Consider the following 27,738-nt stretch of genomic DNA (forward strand, 5'->3'; position numbering starts at 1 on the left):
ACATCTTTATTCCGTTGTTTACATATTTTGCCTACAGGAATAAGTGCGCATGCCCATTAAGGTATAATAAAAACATTACGTTGAACATAAAGCTGTCTATGTAATATTTATATAAATTTTCGTAAGAAAGCCTGCATATTATCTTCCCAAAATGCTGCAAAGATGATGAAGTATATTGTGCCATTCAGGAAGGAAAACTTTAATGCAAAAACAAAATTTTATATAAAAACAGCAAGCTTCCACATTGACCCTTTTTAAAAGTACTTGGAACTTTAATTCGCAATTCTTTAAATACGCGCGTTTTATAAACAGTGTTAACCTCGTCCCCAGGGCATCTTGTTTCTTTTTGACAACAGGTCTGCGATATGACGTCTCAACGACACAAAATATACAAGATGGCCTGTGGACGGGGTTGAGCTAGCTTGGTAATCAAGTCAAATATAGTTTCAAGCACGTTCGTTCAAATTTACTTATTTCCAAAGACAAGGGGCTTTTGCTTGCCTAGCTTTTTTAAAAAAATTTGAGAATTATTGTTGTTTTCATTATCTTTGTTTCTGCTCTTTTCAGGTTGGGTTGTTAGTTCACAAATAATGCCATTTTTGTGGGCCTCATTTTTTCATATTTTAAAGTCTTACAAAAGATGATGGGTCTAATGATATAGCATCAAGTTTTAAAAGCCATCTAAACTGGTAGCCCAGCTTGCCAGTTTTTTTTCTAGATATCCGATGGCTATAAAGCCTCCCGTGAAAAAGATAATACTTGATTCCGGGATTGGCGAGACAACATCATATTTGTCTCGATCAACCCTGCTACGTTTGATAGTATTTACAGATGCTGTATGTTTGTGATGTTGTTACATGAACAGAGACACTCGCGTGTTGCTGTTTTAAATTATTACTAATTTTTCTGAGCCCATCGATTTTTTATCTTTTTAGATCGTTTTTCACTATCATTTCACGAGTCAAAACAATGTATATAAACGTCAAACTGACGTCGAGGGGAGGGGCAGATGTCGTAAAGTTTGGAATCTCAATGTCACCAATATCAATTTCATAGAAGAATTCTACTTTATTGAATTCTGGCGAGTTGCAAGCTGCTAAAACGATCTCCGCTTAAATTCAAACATTTTAATAAAGAAGGCGTAAAGTTTTACAAAATAAATACATAATATATGTATAATTTTTTATTTATATCCTGAGAAAATATTACAACGGCAAAATTATGACAATGTCGTTATTTAAATATTATATTCATGAGAAAAAAGACAGCGTTTGTGAGCTGAGAAAATCATTTACCTTCCCGAGGAATTCCTTTTATGCGACTAAATCAAATTTTCAATATTTTCCTGACTGCTTGCATGCTTTCGACAAACTTGTTAAATTTTTCTGACCCAGTGCAAAACTTGATAAATACCATACCGGTAAAAAAGAGTCAGAAAAAAAAATCGCTAAAAATGTTTACTTAACTTTCAAGCCTCAAGAAATGCTGACACTTGTTTTCAAGGTGAAAAGTCGAAAAAACAAACCAAGCCTCGAGAACAAAAAAAAAAAAATGATAAAAATTTACTTCAGATGTTTGCGACATAAAACCGACACAGTCTCGTTAAGGGTGACTCAGCAAATTGAAAGCTGTACTTCTGTACATAAAATTGACGCACTAACTTTACGCGCCTAAGGGTCGATGATCGAGTCTAATTTGTATATTCGAGACAAGTGCATGAAGTCGTTTTAACAGCTTATAAATCAACAGCGAAAACAAAGAAAATACACGTTTTTTTTCACAATTTATAGAGCTAGCGTCCTTTCAAACAGGAACCCTTTCAATTTATAAATTTATTTTTTTGGTAGCAGATGAATGTACCTATAATCTCAGCCTCATTTCTGAAAATCGTTTTTAGATGTGTATTGCATAAAATCAACTAAAAAATGACGAATTTGGGTGTTACGTAATTATTTAATGGCCCCTAAGCAGCTGGCCAGGCTATAAATTCAGAAATTTAAGCAACCAAGGCCTAAACCTTGACAATATACACGCTACACGCTTTTCTTTTAAATGAATACCAAAATTCTAACCAAGCTTGTCATTATTATTACTCTTTATTGTTCTGAACAATAGCTTATTGTTTTAAGCTAAGACCTCCAGCCTGATAGTCTAAATTTTACTCCTTAAAACTGAGTCTGACTAACTAATTTGAGTTGTTAATAAGAAAGCTCGTCAAATTTGTGACTTGCTTAGAGCAGCTCTTTATAGCAAATATTTCCAGTCAAATTTAAGAAGGCGCACAGACATAAAACGTATCCCAATGTTTACAAATGTTTAAGAAACTTTGCTGATATTTGTACTTGCGCACACATTCATGTAGGTATAAAGCAGGACCATATGGGGTGAAAGGGTTTTATTGAAATGCATACAGATTTTTTTGGACTCGCATGATCCAAATGGCACTAAAATTAAATTTATTAACTGTATTCTCTTTTTTTTTAAAAAAAGTTCACCAATTTTAGCAAATATTTATTTGACTCCCGCGGTCTGTTTTTTACATTTTCTCTTTACAGGAATAAGTGAGCATGTCCATTGTTTTCAACGCAAAATTAAAACATTAAATAGCATAGAAAGTGAACTATTATACCGAATAAATATTAAAAATAGCTGGATCCTGATAATCCCTGAAAAACAGATGGCATTCACACAAAACTGTATCAAAAAACACAATATACTCTAAATTTCATAACAACAGCAGCCAGTACTTCATTACTGGTATCACCAAAGTTAAAAATATTTTTTTGAATGAACAAAGGGATGGGAATTACAAGGACTTCATGCTATATTTAACTTACAAGTAAACACACTGCGTTGTAAACGAAATGTCAAGACTACGGAAAAAGGTTATGTGAAACAACATGCTACCAGAAGTAAGTTCTTCAGATCTCTACCACAACATTTATTTTTGCTCCTCCCTTCTTTGATGACTATGTTCTCCACCAGGAACGTGACGTCATAAGTATTTTGAATTGAAGGCTACTGTTCCAAATGAACTTTCTCAGAGTTACGCCGGAACACCAAATTAACTTGAAATGTGGGTGCGGCCAGTGGTATACGTACTTAAGTATCTGAAAAAATAAGGCGTTGCTTAAAAAAAATTTAAGTCAAGCTTTCCAATCCACTTGAGAATGCTGGCAAAAACATGAAAAGAGAACAAGAAAAAAACAAACAAACAAAGAAAGGTAAACGAAAAATATCATAACAAACAACAAAACGAAAATAATAGCTAGTATTAAATTGATAATAAATAATAAATAAGGATTAACTTTAGCTAAAACAAAAACATTTTTACAATTTATTTTTAGATTTTATTGCCAAAAAACATTCCTTCTTAAAATCAGCAAATAAATTCTTTAATTTATGAATTTTTTTCACTGTCTTCAGTTTCGCAAATCTTAAATTTGGACATAAGCAACAATTAAATGGTTAAATGATTTCAGAGCAAGGTTGACATACATCTTGATTTAGTAAATTACCATTGTGATAAAACCTTAAAATTGTTTTTTTGCAAGTTTAAAAATCTTTTCCATAAAAAGGCAGTGGGCGTTACGTAAACCTAGAAATAACGAAAGCACTATATATTACACATTATGAAACCGCTACACTTTAAATTCTGAAGAGCTGTAAACCATTCTTGCACGCAACAGATCGACGAAAATTTAAAGGGTTACGAATCGTTTCAGTTGTTCTCCTCGGGTGCACGCTGTGCTCCATCAGTGCACGCTATTAAAATAACCTAAATTACAATCACCGCTTTTAATTGACTTTCGTGTAAGTCATTAAATTCATAAATGTTTTTAAAATGGTGCATAGATCATTTTTTTAATAAGAAATAATTTTTTTTGCTCGAGGCTCTAATTGTACCAGAAAAAGGCTGAGATTTTCTTATTATTTTCTTGACGGTCCTTTCTTTCTACTATTATTCATAACACGGTGGAAAGCTTATAAAAAACGAAGAAATATCGTTTTTAGCACAGAAATTATTATTAGAACAGGTTAGAAAAAGGCATTTGATTTGTGTAAAAGAACACAACATTGTAGAAACCGCCATTAAATGCTTTTATTTGCACCTTGTCTGGGAATTTTGCAAGGTTTTTAATCTCATTATTGACTCAACGTGTCTTTAAAATCATAGGCTACTCGATTTTGAAAAAAAAAACTTTAAATGGTCCCAGTATTCAAACAAATGTCAAGAGTCATACAAAAAGGATGGATAAAAATCAGATTGAAATGGCGTTTTTTATTCTTTTTCTATTCTTGCTTAAAAGAAGATAATTTTAAAGAAAGATAACTTCAAAGAAACCAGTTACAAAAACATTTCTAGGTTCCACAAAATTCGGAATTTACTGTCTGTATTTTTTTGAGAAAACTAGGTACTGCTCTTTTTTATTAAAAATCAGAATTTAGCTGGCATAAATTTTATGGTCACCAATATTTGTAGGCATGACTCACAAATCGTAAGTGTATGGAAAACGTCAACCTGGAGTTAGGGAGGTGGTTAAATCATTTGACATTTAAATATTTTATACCGCGTTTGACGTTTAGCGTACACTCATAAATTTGTGAGTCACTTAATTATACATCGTTCGTTCTTAAAAAACGCATGTGTATTTTTTACGTGTTTTCGCAAAGGATCAACTACTCTTCTGAATCATACATGATTTATTAAAAGCGCAGAAACTTTGCAGTCGCATATCTGCCAATACCAGGGAATAGGAATTTTCACAAATCCTTAAAATTATCTTTGGGATTAAAATCGTTAAAAACAGAAGACGATAATATGAAATAATTTGCTTGTTGTATCTTTTTATTAAGTATTTATAAGTTTAGTTGTTAGCTAACAAAATATGTCACATTATAAATTCATTCAAATATGCACAATATTTACATAAATACAGGAAGACTCAATATATATACATAATACGATCTACATATATTATATGTTGTAGGGGTTTGTGTTAAAGAGCTATTAGGTAACAATTGAAAACTACTTAAAAACAAACTAAGAACGAAATTGACTCATTTTCATAACACGAATGTAGTTTTTAGAAAAAGAAAAAAAAAACACTTTTTGTAAAATAAATAATATATCTCTAAAATGTCAATTTAGTTTTCAACGTTCACTTCGACATTTGTTTCATCCATATTAATATCAGTAGATTGGTTTGTTTCGCGTTCAGAAATTTTCTCAGGAGCTTTCTCAACTTCTTTAGCTACTTTGTTTTGGTGTGTTTTCATATGCTTCGATAAATGATCCGACCTCGTGAAACGTTTTCCACATTCCTGACATGCGAATCTTTTTTCGCCAGTATGCGTGCGTAAGTGACGTTGAAGTTCATCCGAGCGTGTAAATGATTTATTACAAAACAACCAATTACACACGAACGGACGCAAACCAGCATGCCATCTAAGGTGTGCTTTCAGGTGACTCGTTTTACCATAAACTTTTCCACAACCAGGAATATGACACACATGTTGTTTTGGTTTATTCGGTTCAGACTGTTGGCCGGATATACAGTTTGGGCATTTACAACGACGACATCTTCGGGTAACTCCGGCGTTCACTTGTTGAGCATTAATAGCTGGACTCGTTGTTCCCAAAGTAAAGAGTTGTGTACCTGGAACATTTGAAGTAACAGGTGTTTTAGGTGATAGACTTGAGTGATACATTTGCGTTGGAGACATCACTGAAGTGGAAATAGGCGTTCTGATTTGATGATGTGAGGGTAAAGTCCAGAACGAATGTAAAGAGTTCGGCGAGATAGGAGGTGATAGTGTTGGAGAAGGAATCTTTGGAATAGGTTTACATAATTGTCCAGCAGCACATTTAGAACAGGACTGTTTTGGTGAAATCCGTTGAAATGTTGTTGCAGAAATATAAGGTTCTCTAGTTATTTTAGAAACAGGAGCTGCTGTTGTTGTTGGCATAAAGCGAATGTCGACAGGTGATGTTCTGTAATCTGGTTTTAAAGGAGGACTTGGAGGCAAAGAATATGCACTCGTTTCGAGAAAATTGCGTACTTTTGATGTTGGTGATAAGGGAGCTTCATGATTCCAAGGTTGAAATATTTTTTTAGGTGGTTGACCATCAAGAATTGGGCTTGTTGGGCGTCCAATTTTTTTACATGTAGCTGCAAGCATAGCAAGTGGTGAATGTTTTGAATGATCCTGAAAATAAAAAATAAAAAATCATAAGTTTATATAAAAAAATAACAAAGTATAAAAGCACAAAAATAATTTTCAGCATAAACTTTCTAAAAAAATTAAAAACACTTACACATTGACCATTCATCATAAAACTTGAACATATTGATGAGGCACGACTTGGCGGTGACATCTTTATTTTAAAGTTTGTATAATAACGTATCTATAAATATAACTGCTCTCGGTTCGCGGTACACTGATCACTCTGAGATGTGTTCAGTATGGCAGAATACTTCTTACTAAACCAACTCCACCTACGAAACCCTTTATGTCAGCTGGTTGTAGTAATAATTTTCAAACGTTATATCCACATCAAAAGAAGCCGCTACAATCACTTCAGACATCAGAAGAAACCGACAACTGATCGTAAATAGCGTCGGTTCCTTTGAAGAGTAGAAGTTGGCCCGCCTCTGACTGCGAAATGGCGCATTATAATCAGTTTGTTATTGTTCACACAAAACATGGGCTGGACTAAGGCGGTAAAGAAAAGAATATTTGAGGCGGGAAAGATATTAACATTATACATCAGAAGAAACCGACAACACAATAACAAGCGAAACGATTGGTTCATTAACAATGCAAAAGAACTTCATTGGTTGTTAAGTTAACAATACATTTTTAACATGATTGGCTTAAATCTCTTGAGTATAACTTAACAATTGTTTTAATAAAATAATTGTACCCACTATCCGACTATTGACATAAATGTTAGGTTTTCTGCAATGAAAATTTTCTTTTATGTTTGCCGACGAACCTGCCTTTAGCGTGTTTTACCGATTTTACCGATTTTACGATTAAAGAGCAAACCAAGGTGAGCCATCTACGTACTACATTTGTACCGCAAAAAAAAAAAAAAAAAAACGCGCATTGAATTTTTAGTTCCTCAAGCAAGCAATATTTTTTACACAATTGGATTTTATCAAAAAAAAATTAAAAGTTCAAATTTTTTAGAATCACATCTATACTTCAATGAATTAAAACTTTTGTTTTTTCATGAACTATATCCTTAGCCTACACCATACCACGTAATCAGGAAATATCATGCTGTCAATAGCATGTTAGATTTATATAAAAAAATATTTTAAATAGGAAATTAAAAATATAAAATCGGGAAGATGTTGTATATTGTTACTGACGACTAGCGGTGAAGAGCGAGACAGATTAAACTCGTTCGTAAAACAAGAGAAGGGGCAGGGCCCATTAACGCGTTTTAAACATTTATCATTCCTTTTGATCTTCGCCGCTGAACACAATGAGAGAACGCCTATTTTATTTATAAAGCCAATTATATCGAGGCGGTGTAAGTTATAGAGAAAAGTTAATATACTTTGCACGTCTCTTGGGAGTTTGATAAATACACTTTTACCTTTACCAATTAGCAGGTTGGCCTGAATTTTGTTTTCATAAAAAAAATTAACCAACACTACTTAAATGTTAACGATCCTATGAATTAACGCTAAATAGAATACATAGATGGTTTGATTAAAATTTTAAACATGTTTTTTAAAAAAGGCGTTCGCATCTAAATGCGAATAAAGTTGTATATATGTATATACATAGTATATATCAATACTGACGCCATGGATAAATTAGCAATAGAATGAGAGATTCATATCTATGATATTATACTTTTTCTTATTATTCACGAGAAAAGGAGTATTTTATGGTGTTTTAAATACTGCTTACGCAACCACAAAGAGAATTCTTAAACCATGAAACTCAAATTTTACAGAAAAAAAATATGATATCGGAGGTTCTTTAATTATTCAAAAAGATTTTCCCAACCAAACTTATCATTTTTGCACAACTAGAAAATAAATTAAATAGCTTCAACGAAGGAGTGTGTTTGTATGAAGGAGATAATTTCCACTTGTCAATGACGTATTGAAGTCGGTTTCTTTTGATGTTTGAAAGAACAACATCAACCAGAGACAAGATTTTCACATAATACCCTCCTTCTTCCGTAATTACTATCATAAACTTCAAGTCCGCCTCTCAGTTAATCAAATAATCTAGCGTACTCATTACCACATTCTTGACCCACAACGTGAGCCACAAAAATAGCATCAAATTGATAGTTTTCCTACAAGCTGACGGGTGATTATGATGGAGACATGTAAATTTGCGGTGTAACACTTTTATATTTGTCTTCAAATTGATGAGCTAGTCCGCCTAGTATCACTTAAGGGTGATTAAAGGCTAGTTATAGTAACTCCAAATGTTTTGAAGATCGATTTAAACGGATTAGCGTGCATAAACAGCGTAATTTCACTCCTATTATATACAGCTTTGTTAAATTAGTTGAATTGATGAACGTATTAGCTGGCAATAAAAGTTATTTTTTGCTTTTTTTAATATCTGTAATATTTAACATCATCATACGCTGTCGCCTGATAATGCTTAGCTATGTTAAAAATAACGAGTAGAAAAGAAACAGCTTGTCACATCGTCATAAAACACGATTTGTGCTCAGTCTCTTTTAATAATATAAACGTGTTTAATTCGAAATAGTTACTGTGAGCTCTCTGACGTTCTACCACTTTATTTAACAACTGTTTTTGCCAGGAAAAAAACTTTTAGTCGTCATTATACATACGTTTTATATAACAAAGTCGTTTAAAAGAATATAGTACTCTGTTTAAGTTGGGGAAGTTCAATATAGTTGATCCAGGCATTGTTTACCTTTTCTGACCCCTATCTGATATCTTTAAATTGCTTTAATAAATCCTCATCTTTTAAATTATCTTGCGAGTCGGCAGTTGTAAGAGCCAAGTCCAACGTAATGTGCATTAAAACTGTTTCTTTGAAAAATGCATACTTCATATTTCTAAACATTCCTTTTCTTAAGCGTATTTAGAATATTTAATTGCATCCAAATATGCTTTTGAAAAAGAAAACAAGAATTGGCATACCGAAAAACCCAGAGTGCGAGAAGATGTCTAAGGAAGTCTAAGGAAGAACCCAACATTCGAATTGGAGGACGCAGAACTTTAAAAGAGTACGCAGAACAAAAATGTGAGTTGGGCTGAAAACATCTTCCGCTGTGTATTCGTAGAAAAGACACAGTACTTTCTTAAAACGAAGCAAAATATTTCTAGTTCACAGTACACAAAGCCTGACAAAAAAACATAAACACGCGTAGCATCATTTAAGCACTAAATCGTATCAGTTACAGTACGAAAAGACAACGCTCTTGTAACACAAGACAAGTGATATTTTAAACTTAACGCTTTTCTATAAGCAAGGTTTTGTACATAACACAAGGCTCGGGTTTTTAAAAAACTATTTAGTAAATAAAAAGAATTGGTATTCCAGAGCTGTTAAAGAGAAAAACTTGGAGTAAGTCAAAATGATTGTTTTTTTATCCTTGTTCCAGGGATAATTTTCTTTTTCTAGTGATATGAGACGTGTTCAGAATCTACTGCATTCTTCTAAAAAGGACTTGCGATATCACGTGTTTCTAACTACAGATTATTACAAAAGTTCTGCGTATATTATCAATTTCATCTGTCAGTAGCTACGACAGCTTTAGCATCACTGAAGCCAAATTGTCAACGATTGCATTCCGGCTTATTTATTTAAAGGTGGGCTTACACTTAGCTAAACAAAATTGGTCGAATCGATGGGAATGAACTCTACATTCTCAACCAATGACGTCATCGATCGATTAATTTCGTTTCAATGGAAGCCCAGCTATAGCTTTTTTTCTTTTTAAGGAAAATGGTAAAAAAAAATGCAAATTGAAATGAAACTCTTTAAGACTATCCCTAGATATGACTGTAATATTTTCATATAAAAACCACAATAAAAAAGATAAACGGCGGAGTAAAGCATATCGTGCAAATACTAAGCAAAACATTAAGAAGAAGAAAACATGAGCTGCTCAAAACAAAAAAACCCAGCATGCAACAATAAAAAAGGTATGAGTGTGAAAACATATAAAATTCCGATTACAGCGGTATGACTTTCAGTTAATCGCCTTAGCAGCTTAGAGTATATTATCACCCCGTTCTCTATTTCCTCGAATATCTCGTTCGCATGAATAGTACAAAAAGAAGCGCACTCGTGAAATTCAAAGAGAGATTAGTTTCACCTTGAGAGTAGTATTATTTTATTTGAGAGATGATTTACACAGCTGTGTTTTGTATCAACCTCTTTTCCAGTCTCTTTGAGGAAGTAACAGAATCATGGAAAGAACGTTTGGTGTAAGGCTTTTGATACTTTGCTTTAAAAAACGATTTTTTTAAGAAAAATTCCAACCATTGTTTTTCTAATAAATCACGATGATGTGACTTCATGTGGTGATCCGCGAAGGGATATTGAAATTGATGTCTAGGGAATTAATTTTCGCGAGTTTATTTCGCGAAAATTAGTTCACACGAAATTTGCATTTTTTCTTCTTAACGATTTACACTAACTGTAATATTCTGATCAACGTAGAACTATATATAATATATCTGTAAATTTCAAATTCAGCAGTCTCCTTTTGTTTACACCAGATTTCAAAAATTTATACGGTTTCAGCATGAAAACGATAAAAAAAAAATTGAAAAGTTTTTTCCGAATACACGTTTCCCGAATTACTTGTTTTTTTAAAATTTTGGAATTTTGATCTTTTGACCTTAACATCATTTTCAGCATCAGTAAATTGGTTAATGTATAAATTTTCAACTTCATCCCACATTGGAAAGTGCTGTTTTGGTGGCATCATTGTTACGATCAAAGCCTTCTTAATTTTCGACTTGTACAAGCCTCATCTTCGTTAAGGTTAATTAGTACAAAATTAAAAAAACTGCTGTAGCAGGTTGTTTGTTTGATGTATGAATATGGAAATTTCACGATTTATCAATTTTTATGTGAGGATTTCGAAAATTACATTCATTTTCTTTAAGAAAGTTGAGAGCTGCGGCACATCAAAGAAAATAAATTCGGGAAAGGCGTATTCGTTTAAATTCGAAAAAACTGCATGCACCGTATAAAATTTTCTAATGTAAACTAACAATAACTTATATCTGATTAACTTCGGCTTAATATAAAGGACATAATTCAAACATTTATACAATTATTTTCGTTTGAATTCGGACACTTTCTTCTAATCCGTATTATGCTGTGTAAACCCAAAAATATTTTTGTATTTTTAGAATTTTTAGAGATTTTAAATTTTTTGCGTATAAATTTCATTCTTTCATCGCTTTTACTTCATGAAAGTTCTCAGATGACGCATTATACGACACCAGAATCGTGTAATCGATCAATGAAACCGTGTATATTCTCTTACGCGTCCTTACCAGTCCCTAAAGTTTTTTTAAGCTCGTTTAGCTAAGTAAAAAATGACAATGTATTTTTTGGCTTTAGTTCTAAATCTGAATACGAAATGCTTTCTTCTGCTTTAATTTGATTTGCACAGGGCTTCATATAATTTCAAATACCAAAATGACATTTTCCCCGCAATAATTATTTACACGCTACTGATAATCCTACTCTACGTATCTCGTCATAACATTCTTCGTCGTTCTACTTTAGTCGTAGATTATTTGGGAGGGTAAAATAACGAGTAAAAAATTATTACGACTGATAAACTGCTGGCTGCTTTCCAAAGTTTTAAGTTAGTTACAAAATGCTGTTTTAATGTGAGTACTGTATTTACGGAATTGCGCGACGCCTTTATTGATAAAGCGCCACACGCCACTTTTTTTTTTTGAATTGGGCTCTTATCTGCAAGCTATCCATAAGGCTAAAAATTTTTTTATAAATAGTGGTGCTTCTTCTCTAATTCAAGTAAAAAATGTTAAAATTATTTCATCATTATGTTTCATTTGAATGAACGCCCATCCTTAACACCCAAAATAAAATGAGCGCCCGAGCAAGTAAATAAGATATTCGGCAACAGTGACTGTTGATAAGATTTGTTTATGGGTCACAGTATGGTATTTTTCAGAGGGCGTCAACCAGGGGTTTACTTCGGCGTTTAATAAAGGGTTTACCAGCTTCGTAACCAAGGCTTTATTTCTTTTTTTTATTATAAACCTTAAGGAAATAACAGAAAGCAGCCTACAGAAGATGTTTGCAAGCTACCCATCACAATGTAACAGCTATAGAAGCTTTCTGAAGTGGACTCTTTATAGATTAAGTCTTTCAGGATTTGCTGACCCTAGACGCTAATTTTTGCAACGTGGTGTCGTAGAAAGAAAGACATCCTTAAAACCGTTATGAGAGTTTGAACAGTGAACAGTTCAGTTACAAATAATATCGGTGCTAATAGATAGGTGTTCCAGCGCAAGTATTAGCTTGTTGACACTTTTTTATTGAAGTGCACTGATTTACACATTTGTGCTTAATTAACTCCATGTTTAAGAAATATCAACAAAAATTATCACCCATTCTGATAATTAAAACGCCTCAACTAAGCCAACCATTTAAAAAAAAGACACTTGTTTTTTAAAAAAACTGGCTCATAGAGGGAAACCTTGGAATTTGTTTGATTCTTTCTTAGTTTTTGAGGGGTAGAAGCAAAAACTATTTTTTCGTTGACGCGACCAATCTAATTTTTGGCTTCGTTATTAAAAATTCTCCACAACAAATGCCGTATTTTCTGTCGGCCAAAGCGGGTCGTGCTACACACATCTTTAAGCTACAAAAATGCGATAAAATTTTATCGAGTTTTCTGTGGCGGGTGAGTTCCTGTGAATTTTTCACGGGATAACAACTAGTTAGCTATTACATATTTCTCTATAGCTACTATTATGATCCAAATAAACCTCCTATTGCGATACATCGGTGTATATTAGATTAGGATATTAAATGTCAGAAAGGAAAGATTGCTAAGCATTTCGGGATAAACAGGCTTAGCCCGGCTAATCTCATAATGTATATGTAAAAAACGGATATTTCATTTGGAGGAAAGGGAAAACCTTTTCAATTCAACTGCACATAGAAAAGCCGTTGTTATAATAAATTATTTAAGAGGTTATATGCCCTGCTGAGACGGGGTCTTTTGAGATAGAGAACCTATTGGGCAAAGTTCGAGTTTCTATTTTAAAGCTCGTTTTCTTTTTAAGAGAAGCAAAAAATGTTGTAAGCTATATAAAATCCTAATTGTTAGACGGATTCGGATATTTTTTTTTCAAAAGGTTACCACTTGCTGTGAATGCTTTTTCTAGCAACTAAAGTTTGGAAATACAAAACACTGGCTAGTTGGCGAGAGCTTGAAATACGAATATGGCTAGCCAGATGTATGACATAAACTCAGTTCCTAGGTCCTTTCCGAGATATCAGAGAGAATTCAAAATCTGCAAATTTAAAAAATGTTCAAGAGACGTTTTTTAAAAAACAAAAGAAGTAGCCAGCCGTACAAGCGACCTAAAAATCTCCGTATAAGAACGACTTTATAAGAACAATCAGACAAGAATGGATGAAAAATGAGAACAAAATCAGACAAGATGGTAACAATTTTCTCTTTTTTTTCCAAACAGACAAAACGAACATGCTAGAAATACATGTTTAAGGTAAAAATTTTGGCGGTAGCTATTATTTGTTACGATTTGACAAAACTTTTATATACTTAAATTTTAGATCGCCAAAATTTTTATTGTACTGTGAGATAAATAAACAAAAAAATCCTCATAATATAAGAACGAAATAAGAACACCTAAAAATAAAACTTAGATTTTCTGGTTCTCATAAGAATATTATTTGGTCAAAATTTTAAACAAGCCTTTTTTATACATAATTTGCTCTTACAAAACAAAGTCGATATGTTCTTACAAAACAAAGTTGATTTGTTCTTACGAAACAAAGTATTTAAACACCTAGCAAAGGATATCGTTTTAAAAAATTTCGTTTTTTTTACTGATAGTCCAATTTTCTAAAAATCGCTCAAAATATCAAATATTTAACCCTGAAAATAAATTTTGTATTATCACTTTCCTCGATTTAGCACCAGTAGCCTGGTGAAGAGGGTGGCTTGTCACAAAATGGGCGGATAAATGAATATTAATTCTAAAGTAAATCCCATTAGGCTGGAGAGACAATTATCGCGGTCCACTTTGATGTTAAAGTCTTAATAAAAATGGGCTGGATCTGTTAATGTGCTGTACATAATTGTGATAGGAGAGAACAATAAAACCGGCACCTTGAAAAAGTCTCCACATATTTTTTTAAAGTTATTTTGCAAGCCCGTCTTCTTGTCAAAACCATGTTCGACATGAATAATGCAGCGTTGAAAAAGATTTTTTTTACAATGAATTTTATATACTGGCTCAAAAATGTTTATTATTTCATTTATTTTATTCATGTACAATCATCATTAATTAGTTGGATTTTGTAATCGGAAAGTATAATACTTTATTCGTGCATATATTTATATTTCTTCAGCAAGTGTGACATGAAACGGGTTTAGTTTTTTAGCACAAGTAAAAGTGGCGGCCGTTAGAGCGCGAAAATCGATAACGAACTCATTTTCAAAGTATTCGCGAATAGAATGCACGAACATTGTGTGGTTAAAAAATAAATTTTTCCAGTTTTACACATAAACCTACTCATTTTAAAATAAAATATAAGAACCATAAAATTATTGGCTTCAGCCCGAGGTGTTCTTATTTTATCCATTTCCTGAATTGTTCTTATAATTTTTCCAAAATCTATTTTAGGGTATATCAAAAAAATCTAAAAAAAAAAATCGTCGGCTTTGGCTTCCACATGTTCAATTAATTAACTGTACCACATTTTTTTTTGCTGTTCGTTTTGTGCTATGATTGGTAATGAACGAATTTCGCGCCAAAAATATAGAGCAACTGGTATAAAGCCAAAATAGCGAAAACAATTTACGCAAAATTGTACCTTCTTGTTTAAAAAATTTATAAAATATCTTTTGTAAAAATAAGATAATTCCCGCAGAAATACAGGTTTTTACCCAATGCTTTACTGCACGAGTTCCGTTGCGCGGAAATTTGTGCTAACAATCTATCGTAGTTTAACTATTCTGTTATATTCACATGAAAAATAGAACCGCTAGCCAAAGTACAGCTAGGTTATAGTTAAGCGAGCATATTTGCCTCGATAATTGTTAAACGAACCTGAAACTAATGCATGATATTATAATTTCATGCATTAGTCATTTCACAGGGTTAATTTTTAAAGAGATTTTCAACGTTTTTTTGCCGTTTTTGGGGTTTTTAAGTGTTTGCAATATTATAAGATTCGGAAGCAACTAACTAGGTATACGCAACAAGGTAATGTAAAAAATTAACAATAGCAATGCTAAACATTTAAACCTATGGGAATTAATTATTTAACAAGTGTAAACACAACATATACGAGGCAATGTTTGATAGGTAGAGAGAGTTTTCATATTTTAAAAATTATTCTGCAGAAAATGATGGGTTTTCAAGGTCACCTTTTCCGACAACCTAAAATATTAACAATATTCTACAATACTTAAATTTTTGACATGAGACCGAAGAGGTTTTAAAGACGGCATTATAAAAAAAACGAGGGTAAAAATACAGAAGCATTAGACGAAATTTTTACACATCAAGAAAAATACGCAAACCTACTAATATGAAGTTCTTAAAACAATACAGTTTGCTTGCAACACTTGACCGATAAATTTTTAGGTGCATTTGTAAACTCTTTTAGGTATTAATTATTAATATGAAAGAAGACAACAAGACACGTGACACGTGCAATTTTTTGGCGTCAGTTTGTATGGCATGGTTAAAACATCCCTAAAATTTAAAAATTGATTATAAAATTTTTGTGTCAACTAAAGGAGTGAATGCAGCCCATTTTAAATTTAAACAGAAAAAGTATTTTTAGGTTAAATTCACGAAGAATCAATTTTTAAGGTATTCCCAGGTGTTTACTTAAATTCCAGGTATATTAAAAATATTTTTTTAAGGGCTGGACACTGTTGCACAGAAGTTTATAGAAAAGAGATTGTACATAAATATATACATCTACTATGCAAACAATATAAGCTTGTCATTTCTTTGAATGGAAAAAAATAAAGTGTAGAAATAAGAAAAACACGAAAAAAGATGAAAAAGAACCGAATTGTTTGTTTTTTATTAATTTATTTAACACGTAAACGAATTAAAAGATATAATCCGAACAAACAACAACACATCAAAACTCTGGAAAGATCTTTCGAAACGATCATGACGTTACCATAACAACACAAAGATGGAACGTTGATATATCATACATATATGTAATAAAATAACTTAGAAGGCCGGTCCACTAATTAAATCATGCGGACATGTGTCAGAGATTAATTGAGTATAATGTCACCTGTCATTTGATGATGACTGTTTCTTATTTAAGTTAACATAGTATTAAGGGGATACTTGAATAGAATAGAAACAACTCATTCTAACCAAATACAATGTTAAAACATTTTCTTCACTGTAAACAATGACCGGAAAATAACGTTTTATACCGGATGATCAATTTCTATACCGGATGATAAGTAAGTGTACCGGATGATAAGTAAGTGTACCGGATGATAGGAATGTTTAGTGGTTGCTTTGTTGCGGAGAAACCAACTTTGTCTTCTTCTCTCAAAAACAAACATGTGAAATACCTTGTAACAATTATGCATTCAAATGACAAACTATAATTGTTTGATCATTTGATTTATTCGTCTTTTTTACATAATATCTCTTAGATATATACAGGCTTTTTTATAACCAACACGGGGCTAAAATCATTCAAAGAAGAAAACAACTGGTAAATGACAACCCAGATTGTAGTAAAAAATAAAGAAAGAAAAGGGGCAAAAAAAGGGACATAGAAAAGTTCACGTGACAAATGCGATTGAAACTGAAGTTTGGATTTGGTTGGCCAATCACCCTTACTAATCTAATTTCATCTTAAGAGTCAACAATCAACAAATAAAAGTTGAGACTGTGAAAAAGAATGTAAGCTTTTTGTGTTTCGCTCAAAAAATCGTGTACATTCCATATTTTTGCAATACCGTGAACAACAGCATGCATGTACCTTTTAAAAATTATTTGTAACTAGAGAATTTATTCGGTATAAACACTAAAACAGAAATGACGTTAATACACCAAGTTCCATTTCTGTACGGTTTGTAACAAGGAGCAGTATAGCAAATACTAAAAAAAAAACAAAAAAAAAACGATGTGTGGGCTGGATTTATATTATATAAACAAACAGAAAAACTAGGGATAGCAAAAAAAAAAATGTTTCAAGACGAGTGCACTTTCTTCCCGCAACACGACCACATACTTTATCATATAGAGTACATAATTAAACAAAGTATTTTTTTTACCTCTGCGCAGAATACGAACGTTCACTGCCAGTCAAGTATTCTCTCATTCATCGTTCTGAAATAAAAAATGCGAAATACACTCAAATATAACAAAACTACATAAAAACTGGAAGCTTGAAAAGTTGTATGACTTGTTTGTTTTTTTCTAACTACGAACTGGTCACGCCTTAAAGTATACACATGACGATAACAAATCTAAAATGTCCAGAAAATCAAGCATAAGCATATTATGACCAGGCTTGCTGGCCACCTTTTTTTTATTAAAACCATGAGTAGAAAAAGACATTTTTTTAACTTCTTTGAACTTCTTTGCAAGCTTTTTGATTGTCAGTTTACCATACCACAACTTGATGGCGTGCTCAATTTTCAGGCTCGAGTAAGAATTTTACTTATACGAAAAAGGAGAAGGCTCGCTAGGGTCGATAGAAAGCCGCGGGCCCTAATTGTCGCTAGCGCTGGTCTAATCTTCTGTTATTTCTAATACTTTTCCAATAGTTCAAATTTGATCCATGAGCAAAAATTCTGAACAACCATAACAAGCAGAACAGGTTGGGCCGGTCAGTGTATTACACACATTTAAAGTTATTTCAACAATTTTACATGGAATTTGCTGCAAAGTAAAAACAAACAAGTAATATGCAAACAAATTTGTCATAGCTATATTTTTCTTTGATACATTGCAAGTAAAACAAATTACGTAACTAAACAAACTTTTTTCCTGTTCTTGTCAGCTTGTCAATTATTTGATACAAAAAACTTAATTCAATGCACATTATTGCATTCCTATTTTTCAAAAAAAGAACACACGCGTTTTTATAACTCCTCCCCCAAATTCAAATCAATTGATCAGCTAGGCCATTTCCTGTTCAAAATCTTGCATACATAAACCAGAATCACACTTTAAGTGTTTTCCAGTATATGTTCCAGAACCATTTTTTAACCCTTTTGAACTCATTTGGCTACTGAGAGTAAAAATAAAACAACAGGAGTCAAACAGTTAACCGAAAGTTAACCATGTGTTTATTGTTTTTACGTATAAGATCACGTGTCAATACACAGGAGCTGCATGTCACTTGATAGTCCACGCCTACTTAACTTATACGGGTGTACACACTATTCATTTGTTAAGGTGTAAATATTTTGATACTGCTGGTAAATTGTCCTATATCATTTACCTTAAAACTGACAAAGTCGTTGCTTCAAACATTTGGTCCTCGTGTTTGGGATTTATGAATTTCAACACTTTCCACCTAGCTCCAGCATTGAAATAAATATTTTATTACCTATGCTAACAACTCATACAAGATTTCGCACTGTAGGAATTGCATAGAACGATTTAAATCTACACAAAAACGTTGCAGACAGAGCAAGTCAGCACTGCACCAAAAGTTTGGGATGAACAAATGTCGTAGGGGCAAATTCTAATAAATATGTGTAACCATTTGTCTAAATTTTTGAAAAAAATGTTGTTAGGTGTCCAAAACTTTTTTAGACTAGAGTAAAATCACTACCATCAACGATGTATAAAAATTAATATAATATCACAGTGCCAGGTTGAATGGCAAGCTAAAGTAAAATAAAAACAATCATGTTGATGTTTTACATGTCTTATGTTTTGTCAAAAAATATGTCAGCATTTTCTCTATTAAGTGAATTCGTTGACGCAAAGACAAACACGAAAATCCGTGGATTTAAATTAGCAAACCATTGGTAAACTAAGTACTCATTTGTGTTTTTATTTTTATTTTCAAATCTAGCTTCTTGAAATAATATTATATAATATATAATACACTTTTCTACGAAAATGGTCGGTAACCCGTGGAAAAATCCACGGGATCGCCCGTCCTTTTTATATCGCATTGCGTGCGTCTCGCTACTTGCGCAGCTAAGGTACCATTTTGAGTGACAGACAGACGGACAGACGTATACCGGTATTATAATATAGATAGACGTTAGCCCGTGGAAAAATCCACGGGTTCCGTTACAGACGCCGCTTTCGCGGAAATATAGACAGACGACGGCTATTATTAAAGAGATTCTGTCCACTACAATTCCAATAAAGAGGCCGAAATTTTTTTCAAGCAAGTTTTTTTACAACCACTATATTTGGTTCTTATATTAAAAAACTTATACTGAGTGTATATAGGGCATATAGTTCAAATGAAATAAGAACTTTTGCGAAATTGCTTCAGAATTGTCACATTAATTAACATTCGCACTCAAACGACTTATGATCTAAAGTCGGGTAAAATCTGGTAGTCACAACATTTTAAATATAGCTGATTTTTTCACTGAACATTACTCCAACAGTAATAGAATTGGACAGCTTTTCGTTTAAAGCCAGAGAGGAATTTATATCTTTTTATGAAAAAGAGAACTCTCAAAAAGCGTAGCTAGGTAAAAACAATTCCCTGCTGCACGAATAAACATTTGCATATCATGCAGTAGCTTTTGCTAGCTAGTAGCAGAGTAAAAAAGAAGGCAAAACCACCCATTATGTCAGCCACCAGACCGGCTCCTTTCAGCTTGGCTAGTGGGCCATGTGTGGCACTAAAAGCTAGCTATGTAAAAAATGGTCAAACACTAACAGTGAATGTTTTTTTTTAAAGAGAGAAAAGAATTATGTTCTGGGTAGATATAATCAAACGCAACATAATCAAACGCGTGCATACTTCGATCCTTTGTCTTTCCACCGCCATGTTTGTTTACATTTAAATGATAAATACAATTTTCCGCAAAAAAACATAGGTCCCTAATAATAGACCAATCAGAATAGACCAATCAGAATCCATCACGTGACCAGAGCTACTTTTAAGGTTTTATCTTAAAGAGCTCTGGGCACAAGAATGTGTATGAAAATAAATATTGAACAGATGAGTGGCAATATTCTTTAAGTTAAAAATAATTTTTACCTTTTTAGTGGGTTGTGAATCAAGTTCTATAGTGACAGGACCATCGTTTTGTATTTGGACTTGCATGTACTCACCAAAAGCTCCATCTAAAGTTAAAAGAAAATAATTTTTAAGCATTTATTGTCAATAAAACTTATTTATACCACCATTTTGGACAAACTAATGGACATTTTTTATTTTTAAATTTAATGTTGTTTTGATCAATTCACTCTTCGAATCAATGTTAATGTTACATTCGGTCAAAAATATTTTACAAACGTTATATACAATAATAACTTGTCCTAGCACTATCAAGTTAATTGCAAAGATAATAAGACCGATGTTAATATTTTTAATAATATTTTTTAAAAAGAGAGCTGCTATACCTATTAAATATGTTTTAACAGTTTGTCGTAAATATGTCCTGTGACACTATCATTTGACAACGGGTCTTTGGAATAAAAGTTGTATATTTCGCACAATATTTTGCCAGTTTACCAATACTTTTAAAATGCACCAAGCTGATAATACACTTAAACGTTCGTCTACCTAGCGACAATATTAGAGTTAGAAGTGCAAAACCATCCAGCAATTCTGCAGCTTGCTAGCTAGCTAGTTAGGCATTTTCAATTCTAATCAAAGCATAAACGATAAATTACGTAGGTAAAAATCAGAAGTAATGTAGTATGCTATAATGGCAGGCCTATCAATAAGGTTAAAAAGATCGCTCTTGCTCACTCAAAGTCTCGCCAATTTTAAGAAATGAGAAACTAGCTGATCCATAAATTGCTCCCCCAATTCCAAAAAAAGGTTTCCTGGCTGAGCAACATCAATTCATCTCACATGGAAACCAATGTTATCTTTCTTATTATTTGCATTAAAAAATAACTAAAATATATAAAAAAGACAAGATAAAATAGATAAAAAAGATTTGTAAAAAATATGTGTTTATAAAGTTATTATATTTATTCAGATTGCTCGCTCGCCCAGTCTAAATTATTGTAACTTTGAGCGAGAGATTTATTTTTGGGTGTTATTTTTTCATTGATAGGCTTAAATGAGCAATTCGAGATCATAAAAACAAAAGAATCTCTTTGTCCCTTGAATAACCTAGCTGACACAATAAAATAAATACATTTAAGATTTGAATTTTGTCGAAAATGTTGATAAAAGATGTAAAACTTTCAAAATATGTAAAGTAGGAAGCACAAAAGAAAGAGCTATAAAAGAGCCAATAGGAAATTGTGGTTTTGAAGTTACATCACTATATTATGGAAGGTTGTAACTCCCGTTTTTAAAGAAACCCACATTCTTTGATTGCTGCTTGCAACTACCACTTTGGTTCATAGATAAAAGGGTTCCCGACTAAGTTTACTCTGATTTTAATTACCACTGAAAAAAGAAGAGAAATAAGAAGGAAAAATCTTTGCTTATACCATTAATCTAAACAAAAGCCAAATCATAAACCTACCTTTAACCAAGTCAGCTGCATATATTGATTTTAGGTGACTTAAAAATCCTTCATAAAATGACTTTGATTCGTCAGGTGCCATTGCACAATGGAAATCCAGTTTGTTACCCTTCAGGATACTGTAAAGTGTAAACTAAAATGAAAAACAAATTACATGTCTCGTTCACCAATACCCAGCCTGGCGATTTAAGAATGAAACCTTTTCCTGCACAGGGTGACCACTAATAAAAATGAGAACAAAAGTAAGGATATTAAGGAGAATTAAGGAGACAAATTAACATTTTTTATGGATATTTTGCTGCAAACGAGAATAAAAAAATAAAAAAATAAGGATATTTAAGGAGAAAACCAATTTTAGTTCTCTTTAAGTTACATACGATGTTCTATGATAAGAGAAGTATACACATTATACAAATATACATATAAATTATGCCCTAAAAGATAGAAAATATAGGATTTCGGGTAACAGAGAAATATGTCTTGTTTCACTGGTGATGAAAAATCCATAAACACATTTCCAAAAATGTTACGATCAGAAAAATTAAGAAATAAGGAGAAATAAAGGAGAATACCTAAAATTCCAAAGTGTATTTAAGTACTATTAGGGACATTTCTTTTTCTAAGGTTATTAAAGGAATTTAAGGAGGAGTAGCCACCCTGCTGCAGTAGTACAAGGTGATGTACTTAATTTTGAACATAGTGCGTTATTGTGGTTACAGTGAGGCTGACAGCCAACATATTAATTACTCCTACGAAAGGTTACAGGTAAAAATTAACACAAGGTCCTGTGTCGAAGAAGTTTAAGTACTAGTTATAACTTGTTAGTTGCAAAAAACAAACAAACAAGAAAAGAGTAAAAAATATAGGTCTATGCATTGCAGCTCATTTAAGCTGATTAGATCAGTTGGTAGTACATTCACCTCGAATCAAAAGGTTTTATCTTCAAGCCTGTGTCTTGTTTACTCAGCGCATGAAAGTTGTGCAGACTTTGTAATTATGTGATATTTGCACATGATGGGTTTAAAACTTTAATAAAGGAGTCCATCCCTCCTTTTGCAATAGCTAGACCAAGAAGGTAATAAAAAAGGAATAGATTCTTCATGACTGACAATAGGTTAACTTTAGTTACAAAAAAGCTGCTAAAAAAGATTGTCTCACAAATGCATCATTAATGTCACATACTTTGACAGTGATAGCAAACGTAACTGAAATGCAGTTTTCTGCAAATGAAAAAATAATTACCTGACTAACACATAAAATTTCCAGATTTTCATCCTTCACTGACTTTTTCCAACGAGCTTCATCATTTGAAAATAATTTCAAATTGACTATTTTTCGTGCACTAAAAAACGAGGATTAAAATGCATTAATAATAGAACAAAAATTTGCATTTATGTGCAAACAGGTAGGAAATTCAAAAAGAATTTCTACTTATGTGTATACCTACAGGGTGGCCACTGACTTAAACAACTAGGATATATAAAGGATGACAGAAACTAATGATATAAAAGGGTTTATAATATTGGCCGTAATCAGTGATGTATGGAATTTGCGCTGTTTACAATCCTTGCTCAACATCAACATAAAAAATACATGGATAATTTGAAAAAAAAGATAGGATGTATAATGTATAGTAGTACACTAGTTAGGCAGCTCGGCCCTTAAGACAATATTACGTCTTCTGTAAGACATAGCCACACCCGACAAAACATGTTTGCATTCAACCAATTCGAATGCAATAATTGTGCCAAATTTCTTCCTTGTTGTCATAGAAATGCCACCTTTAGCACAAATGTGTTACACTGCAATAAACTTTGTTACCTACTTATACTAAAATTTCATTTTTCACTATAGTCTGAAATATTTTCTTGTACGCCTGTGTGCTTTGATATGATAATAGTAACATCAAATGAATACTAAAAAAAATCTCCAAATGATCCTAACAGCACAAGTTGAATAACAAATTTAAGAATACTACACATTTTTTATGTTGAGATAATCTAGTGCATCACTAGTTAAAACATACTATACATAAAAGCTAGTCGTAAATATATTTAATAAATAAAATAAATCTATAACTATTTCAAATCTCTATATTCTCACATTTTTTATTTACAATTATTTTAAATATCTACATATTTCCTTTTTTTATCTTACGAGTATTTGACAAATTATATGCTACCAAAAGTATGCAAAAGAATAGACAAAAAAAAAACACATAAATTTTGCACCAAAACATCTGTTAAACTTTTTATAAACCAAACAGAACAGATGAAAAGGTACTTTACTATTTTCTTCCTGTGTCTGGCCTATGCAACTTTTAGTAAAAAAACATTAAGAGAACACATTCAACAAAACACGTTTTACAAAATAAAGAGTTCCAATAGACAATATTAATTGTAATAATAGCTGCAACAAATATAAAAAAAATAAGAGATATTTTATTTTAGATAAGGTGTGTATAGACTTATATTGTACAATATATAAAATCACGTAAAATTGCTACTAAGAATGGAAGAAGACTATTATTAAGACAGCGAACTGCTGCAATTCACACCCAATGAAACAATTCCTTTGTATCTTATAAGAAAAATAATTTGAATTATTAAGGAAGTAACAGCAAACGTATTGAATAGTAAAATATGGCTGGGATAGAAAAAGAAGAGGAGAATGCAGAAGAATGGAAAATAGCATTTGCTATTGCATCTCAAAGTTTAAAATCTCAAAAGGAGAAAGAAGTATTAAAGAATAACAAATCTAAATCTCTGTGGCAAACGTTGCGCAAAAAAGTCAAAAAAGGGAAATCTGGAATGAAAAACAGAGAAAGTTTAATGCAGATCAACAAAGAAATAGATGAGAGTAGCATTTCGCCTATTATTAAACCACACAAGTTCAAACACAATCAACAATCAACGTCAAAAGAATCTAGACGAAAAGGTGTATCAGAACGCAACAAAACAGAACGAGAACTTGTTTATAAAACTTTACTGAATATAGCAATGATCAGTAACGCTGAAGAAATGAGCATGTAATTATTACTTAGTGTGTCTAAAATAAATCTAGACTAAATGTAGAAATTTTAAATAAAATTTAGTAACATGTCATAAAACAAATTTTGTGAGGACATAAATTTAAAGGTAAGACATAAAAACCCTCCTTATAAAAGTCACATAGACATATATACAGAATTGGAGTATTAGTACAAGATATTCACACGACACAGTATAAAAAAAGGAATTTTTACTCTTAATTATTAAAAATCATTGAAATAATGTATATAAGAGTGAATACGTTTTGGAGGCCTTTTAGTTTTCGAGTTTCTATTAGCATTGACTTTGTACCACAACAAACAAACATAAACACAAAATATAAATGCTGAAAAAAATGGCGAGATATTTGTTTTTAAAGATTTTCGTTTTACAATTGTGTGAATTTAGTATGCAGAAAGATGATAGTAGTGCAAACTTTTTCTTAATGCTAAATATGTGTGCATGCGTTCAGAATTATTAATAGACAGAAGTCAGGGTTACAAGAGACAGCTCGTATGCATACTCCTCAACTTAAACTTTTTTTAATGATTTTTTATATGACAACATTTACATATATATATATATATATCGATTGTGAAAGTAAACTATCTAAGAAAATATTATTATGCATATATTTATATGGGAGTTCCATGTTCCATATCATGCATAATGTTTACAAATAATATGCTCAACTCATTTTGCACAATTTTTCCAGAAAAAAAGGATGTTCCAAATATTTTCATGGAATATAAAATATGTCATTCAAAAGAGAATTTTTTTTTCTATATGTCATAAATGTTTTGCAAAAAACCTAAAAAAAAATTTGTTTTCTTTACAGTAACCTTAAATACTATTTCACAAAAATAAAACCATACTAAAATTTAAAAAAGTTTCTTTTTTCCAATTTGTGAAGGACATGACTTCATCATTCTTCGTTTTAAAAAGAGTTTACATTGCTAATCTTTATTTCTCTTTTACTTATTCACTTTCTTTTATAAAAAAGCCTGGGGAAGGTCGTAGTTCTAAAAGCTTCTTACCCTCCACTACAAAATTATTTACAAAATTTCTTTAACAGAAAAAATAAATGTGTCACATAAATGTGTCATATAAGATCAGTGCTTGAAACATAGATCAAAATTGTGTTAAATTACAATTTTTTTCTTTGTTTTTAAAAAAATACAACTAAAAGAATTATAGACAATAATCACAAAAAATGTTTTTTCTTAATTATAACATGTCATTAATTTTGGTTGCTCTGGTACTAAGTTGCCTACAACTTGGTGTCTTATAAAAAACATGTTTTGTGCTTGAATTCACATTGAAACTACAGTTCCTCGCAACACTGCACTTCGCTGCACAAAATTTACTTTATTTTGTTCACACTGAATAGCAAAAAAGATGGGATTTTAAAAAAATAATAAACTTACTCCGCAACACGCTAAACCAAAAAATGCCACAGCAACTTGTTGGAAGTCAAAAGTCAGCATAATTTAACATAGTAAAGTAATAAATCTTACATATATTCTACATCTTTCTGCGTATCGTCCCGGGAAATACCAACCAAAACACACAAACCACGTCCAATGGAGCTAACAATCTCATTATTTACTGAAAAAAACAACAAAATTATGCAAGTCTAAAAAAACAAAACATTGCTGTTTTTACTTTCCATAGGTTAAAAGTATATTGTAAAACAGGATGTTCAGTATCATTCCTTCCTTTCTGATATTCTCGACATACTTTTCCAGTTATTACAGGACCAGCACTTAGCAGTTATTTAAAATAATTTATTTTATAAAAACAAGAATTAAAACTCTTAATCTTGATGTGCAATACATTGCACAAGTCATATGGAGTGCATCACTATGCGCTAAACCTAGGTGTACGGAAACAAAATGCTACCAAAAAATGTACTAGATTTAATCAATTATTAAGGTAATTTTTTATCCCATATTTTGCACAATTTTCAGGTTGTATTTACAATTTTAATTCTTCATTTTCTCTTTTTTTGCATATAGTATTTCAGACTCTTTAATAAAGCACTATAAAGCAACCACTTTCAGATGCTTATACTTTGTTTAAAACGAGCTAATACCTATTCGAATTTGGTAGCAACAAATTTTATTTCGGTATTAAATAGCAGATCTTTTCAGAAAATTTCATATTCATTTTAATGTCTTTCTGTAACAATTTTCTATCTTATAGGTAAGTTTTTTGTGTTTCTTATTCATAAAAATATACAAATTTACTTCACACATACCTGATACACTAGCACTTGTTACTCTTTGTATAACTGCTTTCATGGTATGTGAATTATCTACAATATCAATGCCTATGTTATTAGAGCAGATATTAGAATAGTATCGTCCTTGTGGAAATTCTTTCAAATATGCTTGTAATAATAAAAAAGAACAGAGTCATGTGCAATCATTTTGAACTCTAAGAGACTTTTTAGCTCACAAGTGAGATAATAAAAAAACAATCTAAAGAACACCATTGTCTATTACTTTTCAAGTTAATTGCTTTCCAAATGATCTTCCATCTTTAGGAAGGAAAGTAAGAGTCAGAAACAAAAAAGAAATTGTCTGGTCTAAGTTCAGTTGCCTTCACTGAAATAAAATGGGCATTGACCTTATTTAGAGCAATAATAATTTATACCCAACATTGCCCTGTTTTAGTTTCAGAAAGCAATATTATGAAGTAACAGTAGGTATATATCATACGTTAAATCATACGTTATGGACAGTCAAAATACTTCAATGTGCTGTTACTGTGTGGCTTTCTACATTGAGATTTGTGATAAGTACA

General features: G+C 31.8%; 2 protein-coding genes across 4 annotated transcripts; both read right to left on the reverse strand.

Annotated features, from left to right (window-relative positions):
- Positions 1-1,147: 1,147 nt before the first annotated feature.
- On the reverse strand, positions 1,148-27,340 carry LOC130641316 (D-aminoacyl-tRNA deacylase 1-like). 3 transcript variants are annotated; one of them, XM_057448063.1, is made up of 7 exons: positions 27,191-27,340; positions 26,448-26,538; positions 23,144-23,243; positions 21,902-22,034; positions 20,452-20,537; positions 17,540-17,594; positions 1,148-3,110 (listed from the first exon to the last, which is right to left on the reverse strand). In XM_057448063.1, exons 1-6 carry the CDS (start codon positions 27,231-27,233, stop codon positions 17,583-17,585), a joined length of 465 nt encoding a protein of 154 aa, XP_057304046.1. In that variant the 5' UTR covers positions 27,234-27,340; the 3' UTR covers positions 1,148-3,110; positions 17,540-17,582. The 3 variants fall into 3 exon arrangements, with proteins under 3 accessions (XP_057304046.1, XP_057304047.1, XP_057304045.1); XM_057448064.1 differs by lacking the exon at positions 1,148-3,110 and adding an exon at positions 16,300-16,799; XM_057448062.1 differs by lacking the exon at positions 1,148-3,110 and adding an exon at positions 16,300-17,363.
- LOC130641302 (transcription factor Sp5-like) lies at positions 4,829-6,696 on the reverse strand. The gene is made up of 2 exons (XM_057448045.1): positions 6,320-6,696; positions 4,829-6,210 (listed from the first exon to the last, which is right to left on the reverse strand). Exons 1-2 carry the CDS (start codon positions 6,377-6,379, stop codon positions 5,149-5,151), a joined length of 1,122 nt encoding a protein of 373 aa, XP_057304028.1. The 5' UTR covers positions 6,380-6,696; the 3' UTR covers positions 4,829-5,148.
- Positions 27,341-27,738: the final 398 nt, after the last annotated feature.

Source organism: Hydractinia symbiolongicarpus, chromosome 4 (assembly GCF_029227915.1).
Source record: "Hydractinia symbiolongicarpus strain clone_291-10 chromosome 4, HSymV2.1, whole genome shotgun sequence".
NCBI classification, from domain to species: Eukaryota; Metazoa; Cnidaria; class Hydrozoa; order Anthoathecata; family Hydractiniidae; genus Hydractinia; species Hydractinia symbiolongicarpus.